The 19091-nt window shown below is 38.2% G+C and overlaps 1 protein-coding gene across 3 annotated transcripts in view; it reads left to right on the top strand.

Moving 5' to 3' along the window:
• acacb (acetyl-CoA carboxylase beta) overlaps window positions 1–19091 on the top strand; it is an 87810-nt gene that overhangs the window by 56318 nt on the left and 12401 nt on the right. For all 3 annotated transcript variants that reach the window (XM_028824923.2, XM_051920964.1, XM_051920966.1), the window contains 11 exons: window positions 2447–2584; window positions 9839–9938; window positions 11986–12093; window positions 12808–12864; window positions 13178–13219; window positions 13600–13815; window positions 13933–14088; window positions 17026–17229; window positions 18007–18162; window positions 18371–18493; window positions 18599–18868. In XM_028824923.2, the coding sequence (XP_028680756.1) occupies window positions 2447–2584; window positions 9839–9938; window positions 11986–12093; window positions 12808–12864; window positions 13178–13219; window positions 13600–13815; window positions 13933–14088; window positions 17026–17229; window positions 18007–18162; window positions 18371–18493; window positions 18599–18868 (1570 nt within the window). The remainder of the gene's footprint in view (window positions 1–2446; window positions 2585–9838; window positions 9939–11985; window positions 12094–12807; window positions 12865–13177; window positions 13220–13599; window positions 13816–13932; window positions 14089–17025; window positions 17230–18006; window positions 18163–18370; window positions 18494–18598; window positions 18869–19091) is intronic.

Consider the following 19091-nt stretch of genomic DNA (forward strand, 5'->3'; position numbering starts at 1 on the left):
CAAAACGTCAGTATATGCTTCATCTAATACATACCCAGCAGCAACAGAATTTCCTGAGGTTTTGATATCTTTGGATACAAAAAAGCTTTTGATAAACTTGAATGGTGCTGCTTACTGGCCATACTACCCAACTGTGGGTTTGAATCGGCTTTAGTCCCTATGTATCTGCTTAAATTAAACTATTATATTCCAGGACATAAGTTTAATTTAGTATAAACAGAATAAGTTCTGGTCATTTCAGTTTAGTAAGTGGAATCAGCTAGTGGTGTTCTTTTTTGCAGATATCATTTGCCTTGTCTATTAAACTCCTCACTATCTGCTTATATATACAGCCAGATATTTGGGTAATTGTAAGTGCAAAATTATAAGGAACAATCCAAAACTACTTAAGATTGGGGCAGGCATTTAGTAATTTTGCCATTGATTCATCCCTCCTGCTAAATAACTAAAAATTATTTTAGTGATTACTTCATAATTATTATTTTTTTATTTCCTTGCTGTTTTAGATGGATGTTGGAAAGGGGGTATTTGTTCTGATTTCAAAAGGATCTACAATTTCACATCTCATTGATTTGTAATGAAATCCTTAAACTTGGTAAAATTTTTTTTTAAAAAAGCAGCAAGTTCTTTTGAATTATCTTGTCAAAGGAACATTGCTTTTGTGTACTCTAGTTTGTTTATTTGGTAGCCATAGTACTTGGGGGAACAAAAAATACTGAGGAAAATTCTTACATGTCTGAAGTGCACCACCTAAAGTCTAGCCTTGCAAATAAAAAATGGCTAGTTTTGTCTTAAATATTGCACAAAATATTGAATTCTTGGTTAACCAATACTTGAATGAACCTGTTGGCTGAGTACGCAATTTTAATATTAATAATTATTTAACATTATTCCATTATAGACTTGAGATCATTTTTTCCTAGTATTGAATTGTCTTTTTTTTTTTCTTTTTTTTTTTTGGGCCATTCACACTATGCTCTGTAATTTATTCTGCATCACCCTCAAGTTAGTTACTATGTTGTTGTTAAATGATAAAATTCCAAACTAACATACTTGTATTGACTGATTCAATTTCAGAGGTTGCAACCTCCCTCTGAGCAGGTAGAGTACACTTTCCAACTCTCCATAGCATATAACTGATTACATGTAATAAGAAAAGCATGCCAACATGGTGTCCGTGTGGCTGTAATATATCTAGTTTTCACATTTTCTTGTCTTAACCTGAACCCCTTAATTTAGTAAATAGCAATTCCTGTTAGAAAATCAAGGGTTGGTATTTGGAAATCTTTGCATACTTAAAACTGCTTTGGTCATCTGAAAAATTGCCTTTAACACCCTCTACTCAGACATTTGTCATCGTGCTTGCTTTAGTGTATGTTCAAACAGGCTTGTACAAGGGAAGTATATTCTTTTTTTTAGCAGAAAACAGACAATATGTTCTGCTGGAACGAGAAGAACACTGGTGTTCTGCATAATTATTCTAATGTTGTTAAATGTATTGTACATTATTTCTTTATTGTCTCGCTTTAGCTTCTGTTCATTTGCTGATTTTCATCTTGGTGAGGAAGCCACCTTAGATCTTCAGTCTTCCCACTAAGAAGCAAATGATTATCCTACAATAGAGTTATAAGCCCCTTACCTCCCCTTAAAAAAGTATGATCTCCCCTAAAGTTGGAAGAGCAAATGCGAATTGAGCTGCACTGGCCTTAAAATTGGTATTTTGAAGGACAAAGATCCATTGAATGACTGGGCCTGACACTGCAAATCACAGTAAATGGAGGTTAAGTAACAAGTTCACCCACACATTGTTTTGCGGTCTAATTTTTCCTGACCTACTGAATTTTAAATCTATAGTAAATGATAACTCATTAAAGCACAATCTTTAAATGACATTGACCAGGTTTTTTATCCATTACATAGATAAATCAGAAAGACACTATATATAATACATAAATTAGAAAGACCCAATAAAAGAGACAGTCATGGATCAATGTGTATGAATGGCACTGCCTCTGTGGCTGTCTGCCACTTTCCATTTCAATGTGCTGTTTATATTAGTGCACTTCCTGTTTTTATGGTCCGGGCAACGTACACATTTACAAATGTGAAATAATTAAAATAAAATGCAAACAAGCACAGAAACTCCTCTCTATACACACCTTTTACATTTGTACCCCAACCTCAGGGCTCCAGTGTGGTGCCTGAACCTTTATCTAACAAGTATACTTTTATCATTTTTCTTCTTTGTACAATGTTGCTTTTTGTGATTTAATGGCCAGTATGTGTGTATTTTCTTTTGCCAAAAAAAAAAAAAATCAAACATTTCAGAGTTTTGTCAAAAAAAAAAAAAAAAACTTGTTTGTTATATGTTGAAGTTAAATAAAAAATGTTCAGAGGTTTCCTTACAAACATGATTATGACCAACTCCCTGTCTTTGTCTTTGCAGGATGTCTGTACCTGTTAGTGCGGATCACTTTGATCTAAATCGCCAGGGAAGTGATCTCTTCATGGAAGGTGCCTTCTCTCCTCCCTGCCAACGGATGGGTGCTATGGTTGCTTTCGAACGCTTGGAAGATCTCACAAGGTACAACACCTTTTTCTTTAAAGAAAACGGACTAGAGTGTTTAACCCATCAGGAAATGATGTTGTGTGCCATCTGTCTTTTGTAGAGCTTAATTACTCCAAACAACTTAGTGGCCTGATACCCTATTGTGAAATACATTATATGAGCATCTGAAGATATGGTACGTGAAATGAATGTAGTGTGTAAAGCAAATCACCCAAGCCTGGAATCCACCAAGGGCATAGTATAAGACCATGATGCCCCCAGGTGCTTGACATGCCACCCTGGTTTAAATTCAGTTGCGCTTATATTTTTTTAAATTTAACCATTGCTGTGTAATTATGGCATTTTGGATCTTTTATATGAGTGTGTATTGCTTTTTCATATAGGGTCCTATGTAAACATATTTTCCCCTTTTTTTCTTTATTATGTAGACTTTGCCAAAATGCCTCAAATCCCATACACTTGCCACTCTGTGGTCAGGTACCATACTTTAGTGCTTTCTCCTCTCTTCCTTCTTTACCTATAAAAAAAGCCAATTAGATAGAGAGAAAAAATAAGCAGGAGAAGGAGCTACAAATTTAATCAATTATTTATTACAGGTATCATGCCCAAAATGATTGTGACAAAAATACCATTATTGCTTAAGTAGCGGTGCATCTTGTGTCCATTGGCGCTATCAGCTTATCTTTAGTGTGGCTAACAGTTCATGCTAGCTCAGCCTCGAGTCTAGCATTTTTTAGTTCCAAGTAAAGAGGGAAAAAAAAGAAAACAATTCAACCATGAACCTGGCCCAGTTGGTGTTTTCCTCATCAGTGAAACTCTGGGGGTAGAAACTGGTTTGTTCATCTTATTGACTCTAACATTACAAATAAATCCGTACATATATGTATCAGCTGATAATATCATCTTATATGCTGGATATCACTAATTGTACACTTCACTACATTTATAGTCATGCTTGTTTTGCAAAGTACCTTTTGGTAGTCCCTCAATTTTCCAACTTTCTTGTCTAGCTTAGTGTCATGGGGAGCTGTTGAGTATCCCAACAGCAAGGAGTGCATATTTGACTAAAACAGGTGGGTGATGATGCTGCAGTATGTACAATTTGCTTGACTTAGGCAGTCATCTCTTACATTGAAGTGTGATTTTATTATTTCACTACAATTGTGGTAAAGTTACAACTGCTTAGCCATATGTGCCTCATGAGGATGGTGGCATTGTGTATAGAATTTTTGTAGGACTACAAAAGAGAAAGTCGGGAGAGTATGCATGAAGCAAATTAACTTTTGCAGAGGAATTCAGTTACTCCACAGCAGCACAATGTATTCTGTGGTGCTCGCCTCCATATCTCTCACAACTCTTACCTTGCTAATATAAAAATACTTTTTGGATTTATTGCTGTAAGAGAAATTTTATTTGAAACTTTATATTTACAAGGCGCTTATGTTTTTGGCTGCGGTTATTTGTAGGGTAGTGTGGAGCAGCATTTTTTAATGCTGCCACCTTGTAGTTCCTACAGTCGAGTTTAATTCCCTGACCAATTGTTGTTGTTTGTATGGAATTTACGTGTCCGGGCATTCTTTTTGTATACCATAGATCTGCATATACTCTAGATTATAAAGAGATTGTACATAAGACAGTCTGGGTGTCTGTCTGAGTTAGTGATTCCTGCCTGGGGTGGATGGGATCTCCTTGAAATCCTGTAATAAACAGAATTCAGATGGACAGACCCCCACTTTTTAATAATGGGTATAACATTAACATACTGTATAGAATTAATATCCAAGCAAATTGATTATTTTATTGAGACAGATGCTTCCTCGGCGGCACGGTGGCGCAGTGGGTAGCGCTGCTGCCTCGCAGTTGGGAGATCTGGGGACCTGGGTTCGATTCCCGGGTCCTCCCTGCGTGGAGGTTGCATGTTCTCCCCGTGTCTGCGTGGGTTTCCTCCGGGCACTCCGGTTTCCTCCCACAGTCCAAAGACATGCAGGTTAGGTGGATTGGAGATTCTAAATTGGCCCTAGTGTGTGCTTGGTGTGTGGGTGCGTTTGTGTGTGTCCTGCGGTGGGTTGGCACCCTGCCCAGGATTGTTTCCTGCCTTGTGCCCTGTGTTGGCTGGGATTGGCTCCAGCAGACCCCCGTGACCCTGTGTTCGGATTCAGCGGGTTGGAAAATGGATGGATGGATGGATGCTTCCTCTGAGATCTCAGCATGTACACTCTGGGAAATTCTGAAGGCATTTTTAAGAGGACAGATTATTTCATATCTTTCTCACAGAAAAAAGTAAGAAACCAAGAAAAGGCGTCTTGATTTAATCAGCGAAATTACCAGAATAGATCTGGATTACATCAGGTCTCCAAATGAGGCACTTTATCGGAAAAGACAGGTTTTACAATTATAATTTAACCTCTTGACTACTAAAGAAATGGAACAGCTTATCTATAAATTGCAACAACATTATTATGAACACAAAGATGAGGCCAATAAGATCTTAGCCCAACAAATCCACAAGCACAAGTCCGTAATGCAATAACAGCAGTTAACAACACAGACGGAGAAAAAATTGACTACAAAAATATAACCTATACATTCAGAGAATACTACAAGTCCTTATATTCTACTCCGTTTAAAGAAGATAAGACACAATCTAATCAGTTTCTTGATTCATTACAGATACCACAGCTAGATATTCTTAGTGGAAATGGATAAACCTCTGACACTTACAGAATTACTAGATGCTATAAACTCGCTTCAAAGTGGGGAAATCAGCCGGCCCTGATGGCTACCCAGTGGAATTGTATAAAAACTTTTCAAATAAGTTATCTCCACTATTATTAGCAACATTTATAGAAGTTAGACAACACAGTTCTACCTCAAACCTTTTTCCAAGCTTTAATTACCATCTTTCCTAAGAAAAATAAGAACTTATTGCGATGTGCATCATACAGACCAATCTCTCTTCTGAATAAGAAAGTTAAGATGCTCTCCAACGTTATAGCCAGAAAGACTGAGAAAGTGCTTCCTTCTGTAATATCACAAAGGCAGACACTTCTAACCTTCAATATTTGTTTAATGTAATATATTCACCCGTTAAGTCTAACAACCTAGAGATCTTATTATCTTCAGATGCAGAAAAAGCATTTGATATGGCTGAATGGGACTACCTATTCATCACACTGCACAAATTTGGGTTTGGTCTAAACATAAGTGCATGGATCAAACTACTTTGTACTAGTCCAGAAGCCTCAGTTTGTGTTGACAACATTATTTCTGACTACTTCAAACTAGAATGTGGTGCTTGACAAGGATGCCCCTTATCACCTTTACTTTTTGTGTTCGCCATTAAACCATTGGCTGTCTGCTTTTGAAATGCACCAGAGATAAAGGGGATTCTCAGAGAAGGATTTGAACAGAAAATATCACTATATACTAATGATAAAGTACTGTATATATCTGACCAACCGAATTCTGTGCCCACAGACCTAAAAGCATTAGCAGATTATCAAAAGTTATCTGAACTCAAAATCAATTTGAATAAAAATGTACTCTTTCCAGGTAATTCTCTAGCTCACAATGTCGGACTGGATACTTTCCCATTTATTTTAGCAGATCAGTTTAAATATCTAGGGGGTAAATATCTCAAGCAAATATAAAGCTCTTTTTCAACAAACATTTTCTGTCTGCATGTAAAAAATTAAATAAGGCATGAATAGATAGTCTACCCACCATCTTGCATTAGGGAGAATGAATATTGTTAAGATGACCATCCTTCCCAAGCTTCTCTTATTTCAAAGCATCCCCATATACATTAACAAATCAATTTTTAAGACATTAAGCTCAATCATAACTTAATTTATTTAGAATTCAAAACATCCGTGCATCCAAAGGGCAACTCTACAACAACCTAAAGCAGAAGGGGGTTTGGCACTACCTAACTTTTAATTGTATTACTGGGCAGCAGTTGTACAAGCTATAAAGCCCTGGGGCCTCATGTATAAACGGTGCGTATGCACAAAAATGTTGTGTAAGCCCATTTCCACGCTCAAATCGTGATGTATAAAACCTAAACTTGGTGTAAAGCCACACACACTTTCACGGTAGCTCAAACCCTGGCGTACACAAGTTCTCCACTCGGTTTTGCAAACTGGCAGCACCCAGCGTCAAAGCAGTGTTACTGTTCCCATGTGGTTTCTCTTTCTTTTTCAGATTCTCATCCCTGACACGGCTTTATAAATACACAGAAATTAACTGCATATTGCTTATTAGTTTAAGGCATCTGATTGTAACAATATAATGGTCCACGGAATGGCCAAACTATTCCAAATACCATAGCTGCTTTAGCGTTGTTACTCTCACTGCACCTTCTTCTTCTACGTTCAGCTGCTCCCGTTAGGGGTTGCCACAGCGGATCATCTTTTTCCATATTACTCTCACTGCACCACTCGGAGCAGCTGATCGGAAGGAGAATTATTGGTATACAGCATCAAGCACACGCTGCCTATTTGAACTGCTCTCATTCAACAAACACCTCCGAGCCTTTCCTGTATGGACCTTGCGGTTCAGAAATGGTTTCATCCCAAGACGTATAAACGCACTCAATCAATCCATCAAGTGCTCCTTATAGAACTGTTTGTACTTACAATTACCTTACTGTAAACCTGCGATACATTTATAATATTGCACAACCTGCACCACTTTATAAAGCGCGTATTTACATATGATGCCGATATAATTTTTAAGATGAAATGCAGCAAAATATGTTTATTACATTATACAGATAAAATGTTAACGTCATTTAAATAATCAATATTGTTAATAATTAAACGTGAGGACACGGTGTATTGCAGCACTAGCAAGGAGCTGGCGCCCTGATTATTCCTGCCTCGCACTGTATTCTGTAAACATGTACTACGAAGAAATATTTCAATGTTCCTTAAAAGTTTTGAAGAATCGGCGTTCTAAGCTTACAGATGGCTTAACATCTATTACAGAGCTGATTGTGTGGCGCTTGGTTACTTGGAGAAAGAAAAGGAAGGACAGGAATTGGGGGTTAGTATGTTTGAAAGAGACAGTACTGCTGCAATAAATTATTTAATCAAAGGTTGCGAATGGCGCAGCAAGCATCTTGCGGGAAGCAGGAACAATCACTGCTCCACCGTGTTCCGATGTTTAATAACATGCTTTAACTCCTGTCATCATGAAAATGACATCACGTATACATCTCAGTATTTTAATTATTTAGAGAGCTGTAATATTACGAATGTAATGGATTCTGTGTCCTGTCGGAGGAAGAGAAAGCCTGTTTAAGAAGCAGGTAGTGCACATAGAAGATCAAATACAAAACAAAGCATTTAACATGCTACTTTAGTTACGATGGGATTTGAGAAACTAGTAAATTAAATGATTTTAAGATGAAGTTTATGATGTTCTACTTTAATGACAAAATAAACTACGTGATTAAAGTGGAAATTTCAAGATTAAAGTTGACATTTCGTGCTTTTTCCCCACTGTGTGCCTTTTTTTTTTTTCTCTGTACCCTAATAAGCTTTCGTATGACACTCGGACGGTGGGCTATGACTCGCCTTTACACGACGACTTCTTTTTTTATTTTGGGCACTGTGCGACTTTGTGAACTTGAGCATTCATGTTTCTCCGACACACTATGTCACTCGATCAACTTCCTTTTGTTGACTATATCACTGTTTAAACCAACAAATAGTATGTTTTTCCTTGCCTCCACTTGGTATTCGCTGAAATTCTTCTATTTTCCCCTGTGCTTTTGCCATTGTCTTTTCACAGAAGGCTGAGCTTAAGGGCTATTTATATTGATTTGCATATTCAAAGAGGCATAATTCTGGGAGGAGTTGGGGCGGGACAGCAGGCACGTGCATGTGCGTTACTTTTCATGCTGACTGGGATTTATGTAGCGGAAGAACGTGGAAGTTGACGTTTACACAGATTTATGCATCTGGATTTGTTTGTGCGTAAGCACATTTCCGCTTTTGTCTGTACGCCATGTTATAGTGTGAATTCTACGCACGGCGTTATACATGAGGCCCCTGGATATTGACACAAATCAATGAATTTACACAAGTCTGGTCTGCAATACTTCTTTATATTCCCTGCTCTGTGACCCAGTCAATAAAAATTACCATCAATACACTAATAATCCAGTTGCCCTTCATATTCTCAGAATATGGAACCAATGTAGGAAGCACTTTAAGACAGAAGTTTTTTATCAATTGCACCTCTACATGACAACCACCTTCTTCAACCCTCTCAGACTCATATGCTATTTAATGTCTGGAAAATGTCCAGGATTAAAACACTTAGAGACTTGTATGTAGATAATTTCTTAGATAATTACGCTTCAGAGTAAACTCTCATCAATACATTTCTATCACTACTTTTCAGCTTGCAATTTTGCTAAACAGACCCTGCCAAATTTTTTTCAACGCCCACCTTGTTCTATTCTAGAAGAAATACCGATCAGTCTTGAACAATAAGATAGCATTACTACAATTTATAAAAATAAAGTCCCTTCCTTTCAAATACCCCAAAATACATTGGGGAAAGCATGTGTTGCTTAATATTGCAGAAAAGGAGTGGAAGGCAGCCATTCACAGAATACACTCTAGGTCCAAATGTGCAAAGCACTCAATCATTCAACTTAAAATCTTTTATCAAGCGCATGAATCTTGTTTAAAATTGTCTAAAATGTTTCCAGAACAACATTCAATCTTTGAACTTTGCAGTCTAGCTCCAGTCTCACTGGGCCACATGTTCTGGGCATGCACCAAATTAACAACATTTTGGACAAAAGCCTATTCGACAGCCTCGGTGTCACAACCACTCTGAACCCATTAACAGCTGTGTTTGGTGGACTTCCGGACGGGGTTAAAATGAAGAAGGACAAACAAACTAATTACCTTTACTGCACTCCTAGCATGTAGACTTGTCTTGCTCACTACTTTTAAGTCAGTGGGTAACTAATATTCTATGCCAGTTGAAATTGGAAAAAATCTAATTTTCACTTAGATGATATGTTCAAAACTTTTTAAAAACATGGCAGGATCTAATCAATAACATTTTAGAATAAACTTCCACTTTGGACTCTTCCACTCTTCCTTTCTTGTTTCCTTTTATAGAGTAGCCCTGGATGCTAGCTCTCCTCTCTTTCTCTTGGGTGGGGGTTGAATTTTTAAATAAAAAAATTAATAACGATAATAATGGGAACCAGATAATGCAGTTGTCCATGTCCTCTCTTTGCAGAAACTTTGATAAATTGATTTCCTGCTTTGCTGACCCTCTACTAGAAAGCCCCCTGTTCACAGAGGCTCGCACCACTGTTTATGATGAGGAAGACTGTAAGGTAAGTTGGGAAGATTGGATGTCATTGTAATCCTGGAGAAATTTTATCTGATAACTCGCTAAATGATTTTATAAGTTATGCACGTTGATGTCCATACATCTCAATATGCACTTTGTGGATTTGATGCTTTCTTTATCTGAAATGGGATCTTGGTGACTGGGATTGCTATAGTTATAGTTAGGTCCATAAATATTTGGACAGAGACAACTTTTTTCTAATTTTGGTTCTGTACATTATCACAATGAATTTTAAATGAAACAACTCAGATGCAGTTGAAGTGCAGACTTTCAGCTTTAATTCAGTGGGGTGAACAAAACGATTGCATAAAAATGTGAGGCAACTAAAGCATATTTTTTAAACACAATCCCTTCATTTCAGGGGCTCAAAATTAATTGGACAATTGACTCAAAGGCTATTTCATGGGCAGGTGTGGGCAAATCCATTGTTATGTCATTATCAATTAGGCAGATAAAAGGCCTGGAGTTGATTTGAGGTGTGGTGCTTGCATGATGGAAGATTTTGCTGTAAACAGACAACATGCGGTCAAAGGAACTCTCCATGCAGGTGAAAGAAGCCATCCTTAAACTGTGAAAACAGAAAAAACCCATCCGAGAAATTGCTACAATATTACGAGTGGCAAAATCTACAGTTTGGTACATCCTGAGAAAGAAAGCAAGCACTGGTGGACTCAGCAATGCAAAAAGACCTGGACGTCCACGGAAGACAACAGTGGTGGGTGATCGCAGAATCATTTCCATGGTGAAGAGAAACCCCTTCACAACAGCCAACTAAGTGAACAAGACTCTCCAGGGTGTAGGCGTATCGATATCCAAGTCTACCATAAAGAGAAGACTGCATGAAAGTAAATACAGAGGGTGCACTGCAAGGTGCAAGCCACTGATAAGCCTCAAGAATAGAAAGGCTAGATTGGACTTTGCTAAAGAACATCTAAAAAAGCCAGCACAGTTCTGGAAAAACATTCTTTGGACAGATGAGACCAAGATCAACCTATACCACAATGATGGCGAGAAAAAAGTATGGAGAAGACGTGGAACAGCTCATTATCCAAAGCATACCACATCATCTGTAAAGCACGGTGGAGGCAGTGTGATGGCTTGGGCGTGCATGGCTGCCAGTGGCACTGGGACACTAGTGTTTATTGATGATGTGACACAGGACAGAAGCAGACGAATGAATTCCGAGGTGTTCAGAGACATACTGTCTGCTCAAATCCAGCTAAATGCAGTCAAATTGATTGGGCGGCGTTTCATGATACAGATGGACAATGACCCAAAACATACAGCCAAAGCAACCCAGGAGTTTATTAAAGCAAAGAAGTGGAAAATTCTTGAATGGCCAAATCAGTCACCTGCTCTTAACCCAGTTGAGCATGCATTTCACTTGTTGAAGACTAAACTTCGGACAGAAAGGCCCACAAACAAACAGCAACTGAAAGCCGCTGCAGTAAAGGCCTGGCGGAGCATTAAAAAGGAGGAAACCCAGCATCTGGTGATGTCCATGAGTTCAAGACTTCAGGCTGTCATTGCCAGCTAAGGGTTTTCAACCAAGTATTAGAAATGAACATTTTATTTCCAGTTATTTAATTTGTCCAATTACTTTTGAGCCCCTGAAATGAAGGGATTGTGTTCAAAAAATGTTTTAGTTGCCTCACATTTTTATGCAATCATTTTGTTCACCCCACTGAATTAAAGCTGAAAGTCTGCACTTCAACTGCATCTGAGTTGTTTCATTTAAAATTCATTGTGGTAATGTACAGAACCAAAATTAGAAAAAAGTTGTCTCTGTCCAAATATGTATGGACCTAACTGTATATCATTTTGACACCCTCTACATCAGCAAAGCTAAAGAACTGGCAGTGTCAAAGGGATTTACTCAACAAAGTATTTACATTTTTCTTCACTATGTCAGAGTGCTCCTTTGTAACTTTAATCATTATCATACCTATTAATGTATTATGCAAAGAAGTGATTGTTCCCTACAGTACATAATACTCTATGCCATTTTATTTTATTTCCTCATCTCTCAGAGTTTAAAGGACGACCCAATACACATCATCAATGTATCCATAAGGACGGCTGATGAGCAGAATGATGATGATTTAGTTAAAGCCTTGGGTACATACGCCCAGTCCAAGGTATTTTTTTTTTCTGTTTACCCTCTAAACAAGAAGAGATCTTAAGAAAGAGACTGAAAAACAATATTTATAAAATTAGAAAGGATGGCCCTATTAAATGATAATTAACACTGCTACCCCATCCTGTGGCCCTAAACTAGAATGAAAGAATTTGATAATGTATATATATAAAAAGGCATGTGGCCTCAGTGCTTCACAGTCCTATTTTCAAATATGCCACCTAGCACTTTCTGTGTGGAGTCTGTGTATTCTTCCTATTTCCATGTGGGTTTTGTGCAGGTACTGCAGTTTCATCCCCACATCTCAAAGATGTACAAGTTAGCCTTTATTGGTAATGCTATAATGAGTCTGAGTGTTTTTCATGAGTGGAACCAATGCTTCTGGGATAGGCACAGGTTTCGTGCATACCAATATTAAAATAAAATTGGCTTGGAAAGTGATTGAGTATTGTGTCATTCTGTAAGAGTTAAAACACCACCTTCCAAAGGAAGTTACTCATGGATGGGAATAGTCATATGTTTACATACTGCTATGGAGTGTGAAACTCTCTCCCAACTAATCATGTCGGGAAATATTGTCATGTTGGTGTCTTTCCTTGTACAAATGCAGAGCTCTAACACTCAGTGAAGGAAATGACAAGTGGCTTTCTAATGGGATGCTGTAATCTGCCAGTTTAGTGTCAAATTCTTAAATATTTGTTTTCTTCCTTTTCAGAAATCTGTCCTTTTTGAATATGGAATTCGAAGAATCACATTTCTGATTGTGCAGAAGGTAAAATCATAATTTGTCCAAATGTATATTTATATTCTATATGTATGTCTCTGTGTATTTAACATATTATACATGTGCATGTTTTCAGTTTCACAATCTCCAAATCAAGTTGGACTGTTGGAATGGGTGTTTAGTTGGGGATACCTTTTCATGTCTTCCTACTAGAATATTCCTTGCAAATTTAAAACAAAAAGGCAATCACTCACTTTTATCACATAGTTAATTGGTGTTTGCAATTGCTGGTAATCTTCTGTGTCAACTTTAATAATGTGCCTCTCTCATCTCTAATCCCTTTGCTTCTTTTCTTTGTCAGAGAGAGTTTCCTAAGTACTTTACTTTTAGAGCTAGAGACCAGGTAAGAATCTCTCTTTAATATTTCTGTCATTTCTCTTTTTTGTGTGTATAAAGCAACATTTCTTGTGCTGAATACCTCTCCTAGTTGCAGGGATCTGTCATATTTAATTTAGAGGTGTCTGCTAAATATTGACTTCACTCTAATCTTGTATACAGTAGCGATTTGTACCAATCAAAATTAGCAGTACCATCCCAATTAAGCAGCTTTACATTCCTTGTTTTGCAACAATAAACTCGGAGAGTCAACGGGATGGAAATATTTTTATAACCATTATAGCTCAAGCTGATATGCTCCAAAAGGAAGGCAATGTGGCAAAGAGAAGCTTTTCTTACGATTTGATTATCCAGGAGCTTTCATGTGTTTTTCTTTTTTTTTATTAGTTTGAAGAGGACCGTATTTACCGAAATCTTGAGCCTGCCTTAGCTTTCCAGCTTGAGCTGAACCGAATGCGAAACTTTGACTTGACAGCAGTTCCCTGTGCTAATCACAAGATGCATCTCTACCTTGGTGCAGCTCGAGTTGAGGAAGGGGCAGAGGTCACAGACTACCGTTTTTTTGTGCGGGCTATCATCCGTCATTCTGATCTCATTACCAAGGTTTGCTGCTAATTTGTCTGTTAGTTGTTTCTCCAAGCATAGAGAAGGTAAACAGAAAGTAACCTTGGTGGTGATATATAAAAAGTATTGTCTAAATATGTCCGTGTCCTTCGCCAGGAGGCATCATTTGAGTACTTGCAGAATGAAGGTGAGCGACTGCTGCTAGAAGCCATGGATGAGCTGGAGGTGGCCTTTAACAATACAACCGTTCGCACAGATTGTAATCACATCTTCCTCAATTTTGTTCCTACTGTCATTATGGACCCTTCTAAGGTTAGATCATCATCCAGGATTTCCTTTGTTGCACATTTTGGTTGTAGATAATTATATTTTGCATGTATTTAATTACTTAAATATTGTTCTTTTCTGTCATATTGTCCCACCCAGCATTTATATCCTAGATGACTCTTCTCCTACCCTCGTTTTTCACCTACTTTTATTTTCCTAGCCCACTTGTCCCAGACTTTTTCTGTACTATTTTAATTATTAAAGCTGATACTGTGCTTAAATGGCTTCCTGTCTAATGCTGATCCCTGCCTAATACTGCTGTTGAAAGAGACTCCAGCTCCATGATAAATTGGGCCCAGAAAAGTGATGAATGAACGCCACGTAATAACAGCTTAAATGATTAAAGCCTTTTTTCCTTTATGGATAAGATAAATCTTCAGTTCCAAAAATCTTCACCATCAATATGATTTTTATAATTATTTTTACTTAATTATTAAGGGAATTTATTTTAATGCTGTTTAAACGTGGGCAGCATGTTGTCTTGCAGCATATGCACCCTGGACTGATTTGCTCCATAAATGTGGAATTTGCCTTTTCGTGCAAAGTTAACGTAGTATACCATCAGGGACTGTGTTTTTCCCCAAAAAGGTAACGCTTTTGAGTTAATAAATTCCAATAAATTGCACTGTTGTGATTTGGGTGGTGTTTTCCACATAAATTTACCACGTTATAGCCTGGTACCTCATGCAGGGTTCACTAATGTGGTGTTCTCTATACTAACAGGAATGGCTCTGGATCATTCATGTTTAAAGAAGATATTATCAAATAAATATCCTTTTTCACAGTTTTAAGTTAAAACTCATGTGGAAAAGAAACACTGACACTTAAGCAGGAATCACATGGGCATTAATCAGCACCCAGGGAAGTGCTACTTATCATGGTGACTGTGTAAATCTGATCACTTGCACCTTCCACTGGCTTTTAGAGACCCTCTGTAGTAGCACCTTTTGGTACCTGCTCCATTTAATGCTATAACAACCTGACATTGACAGCAGTGAGTGAAAAGAGCATCTAATGTTACATCATACGTGTTTCTGCCATTAACATGACAGTATCACATGAAGACCTATGGCTTCTCTTGGAATCATAATATTTAGGGGAAATAGCACAAAGGGAAATCATGACATTTGCAAGAATGACATCAATTGGGCATTGATGATCAGATTATCCCACGCACTATTTGTTAAGGATCTTGTGCACCTTGGTAGAACATTTATGGCCTAGTAGATGTGTTAAGTCATGCTGCATTCTTTTAACACTAGAATTACCAGAGTCTACGAAAAAACTCGTAGATCCGGCCCACCTTAAAACCATTCTCACCTCTCCACCAGCGTCTTTTGTCTTCTAAATGTACCGATTAAGACGAGCAGCCGGCTATTCCATCCCCCACCGTCGCAGAACGTTCACTAAGTTTTCCCAGCTCATGCCTTGTTTGATTATCTGGGAGTGACTGAACTGCTAGAGTTTTAGAGTGGAAATAATAGATCGTTACTTGGAACACATGCATTTCATGTGTGTTCCATTTCTACAGTAATCTGTGTAAACACATTGTTAAAACAGAAACCTTTTCATATTTTAGTAATAAATGTTACAAAATGTAGGCATAAACTATAGAATGTGTGAAGCCTGAAGTCCAAAGATCAAATAAACACTTTCACAAAAGGTTCAAGAACGATACAACACCTTCCGTGACGTAACGTTAAGATTTACTGACTCGGAGCGCAGCAACCCTACCGTGCCTCAGAGACCCGTGTTCGATTCCCAGCTTTTTAATCTCAAACAGACATAAAATCGTTAAGTTTAAAATGTCGATCGCGGTTATTTCTGTTGATTAATTCATTCTTTTTACATAGAGTCAGAACAGGAGCTTATTCAGCTTCTGATCTGACTCTAACAGTGGCAGTATAAATTCACACCCGATCTGACACTGTTCAATTAAAAAATAATATTGCATAATAGTGCATCTTTATGTGAAAACAGCAGTGTCAGATGGGGAGTGTCTGATGATTTCATATAGCGCTGAAGTTACTGCTCTTTACTATGCTTTCCTCTGGATGTCCTGGAGTACAAAAGAAACAGCGGTAGTATGTATCGTGATACACTGCAGAGCTATAGCGCGTCTTTATGTGAAAACAGCAGTGTCAGATGGGGGAGGGGAGGGGAAGGATCCTGAATGCGACTGAGAGAATGAAAAGTGAATAAAAAAAAAAAAAAAAGACAAAGCTAACCTTTACAAGTATCATAAATTACAGCGGCTGTTACAGACTGAAATCAAACGTATGTTTTTATTCTAAAATAGTAAGAATAAGAGCAGTTCACTTCTCAAAAGGGAGTCATGCAGGATCAAACTTGTGACCTTTCGATTCCTAGTCAGCAGCTGATACTGTTGTGCCACGGTGGCAATGTCGCATGCGTGCATGCTTCCTGCAGTTATATTTTTGAATAAAAGCGCACTTGTTCTATTATATTTGTACCTTTAGTGAAAGCATTTCTTTGATATTTGGACTTCAGGCTTCATTCATTATATAGTTTATGCCTACATTTTGTCATTTACTACCAGAATATGAAAAGCATTTCTGTTTTAAAAATGTGTTTACACAGATTACTGTAGAAACGGAACACACATGAAATGCGTGTGTTCCAAATAACAATCTATTATTTCCACTCTAAAACTCCACTTCGCTCCCAGATAATCAATCAAGGCATGAGCTGGGAGAAGTTTGTGCATGTTCTAAGTCGGTGGTGGGATGGAATAGCCGGCTGCTTGCAGCTTGTCTTTATCTGCACATTTAGAAGACAAAAGACGCTGGCAGAGAACTGCGAACGGATTTAAGAAGCGATTTAAGGTGGGACGGATCTACAAGTTTTTTTCGTAGGCTCTGGTAATTCTAGTGTTAACCATCAATGATCTCCCCTCTACAGATTGAAGAGTCAGTGCGTTCAATGGTTATGCGTTATGGCAGCCGGCTGTGGAAACTGAGGGTCCTTCAAGCAGAACTCAAGATCAACATCCGTCTGACACCCACAGGCAAGGCCGTTCCCATTCGCCTTTTCCTGACCAACGAATCTGGGTACTATTTAGACATTAGTCTGTATAAGGAAGTTACTGACCCTCGCACAGGACAGGTGAGATTTTGACAACTACTGTCTGGAAAACAAAATTTAGAATTTAATCAGAGAGGGGTTTGTTTTCAAAGTTTCCTCTTTTTACTCTGAGAAATACCATTTATACTGTCAAGGATTTTGCTTGTAGCAGCACCTTAAAATGCCCTACACTGTATGATTTTGGCCCTCTTGAGGAACAGATGATTTTATTATTTAGACTTCAAAATGTTAGTATGTCACTTATGTTTATTAAATCTACTGAAAAATGTAACTTATTTTTGATGTTGTGTGCTTATTTTTGTAGAAGTCATTCAGTGCAATTGAAAAGAGAGGAGAAGAGTTTCAGTAGCCTCCCAAATTAAGCCATTTGAATCCCTATTTTTGCCCTCCAAAAAAGAACACTGGTTTGGCTTGTTGGCTTTCAAAATCTAAATGCTGTTTTTGATTAATTCTAAGAACATCTTTTTCTGAAGTTTGTTACCCGTTTAAAACACATGTTGCTGTGTTATTTTGGCCATTCCTCCCAAGATGAGGCTGTCTTGTACCCAGGAGACAGGCCATAAGATTAAAATAGCTTTGTTTACTTTTATCTGGCCCTTGGAAAGCGTGCAGAACCTCTGACCTGGTAACCCGGAGGGCATTTGCTAGGATTTAGTTGCATGTGTCCACCCCGCCACGCAGTCCAAGTGACAGTTTGGTGTGTAGTGTTTAAATCTTTGTCACTGCTCTTGTACACTTCACCATATTCATTTTCTGTCTGAGTAAACAGTGTGTCTTAACACATGCTTATTTTTTTAGATCATGTTCCAGTCCTACGGCGATAAACAAGGCCTGCTGCATGGGATGCTCATCAATACCCCATATGTCACTAAAGACTTATTGCAGTCAAAGAGGTTCCAGGCACAGTCTCTGGGTACAACATATGTGTATGACTTCCCAGAAATGTTCCGGCAGGTAAATATTGGTCATTCAGGTGCTGTTGTGTCCATATTTTAATAATATTTACCACAGCAAGTTCACTAGGTCTGTATTACTGTTTCTGTTAATTGTTTGACCACAGCATGGACGACTCGTTTTGCTTTACATTTTCTGTGATTTTAAGCTATTGGTGCTTTAATTATGATTTGGCTACATTTGTAAACGTTGTTGGTCTCGCATTTAGGCTCTGTTCAAACTTTGGGCATCAGAGGTGGATTCCCCAAAAGATGTCCTGATGTGTACAGAGTTGGTCCTGGACAATCAAGGCCAGTTGGTGCAGATGAATAGACTTCCAGGAGGCAACGATGTAAGATGAGCTCTGATAATAGTCACAGTATATTCTTAAGCAGAAATTAGTCTAGTTTGATTTTGACTGCCTTTTCACTTTTTCTTTTTGCCTTTCCTCATGTAGGTGGGAATGGTGGCCTTCCGGATGAGGATAAATACTCCAGAGTACCCTCAGGGTCGTGACCTTATTGTCATCTGCAATGACATCACTTTTAAAATTGGATCCTTTGGGCCTCAGGAAGATCTGCTGTTCCTGCGTGCCTCTGAACTGGCGAGAGCTGAGGGCATTCCACGCATCTACATTTCCGCCAACAGTGGTGCACGAATTGGTTTGGCAGAGGAGGTCAAACATATGTTCAAAATTGCCTGGATTGATCCAGGAGATCCTTACAAGGTATTCTGCAGCATATGCCATTTTGTACATTTACCTTTACTAATCAATATTATATAGGGTGGTCCAGATCTAATTATGCAATTTTCATTACGCTATAACTTATTACGTTTATTACATAGAGAGTTCACAAAAAATTATTTTTGTTGCCGATAGATGGCAGCACCTGCCCTGCATTCCAAAATGTCGGGGAGATAGTTGTCAGTCGAACAGCGGGTGCTTTCCT

This window comes from Erpetoichthys calabaricus, chromosome 18 (assembly GCF_900747795.2).
Source record: "Erpetoichthys calabaricus chromosome 18, fErpCal1.3, whole genome shotgun sequence".
NCBI classification, from domain to species: Eukaryota; Metazoa; Chordata; class Cladistia; order Polypteriformes; family Polypteridae; genus Erpetoichthys; species Erpetoichthys calabaricus.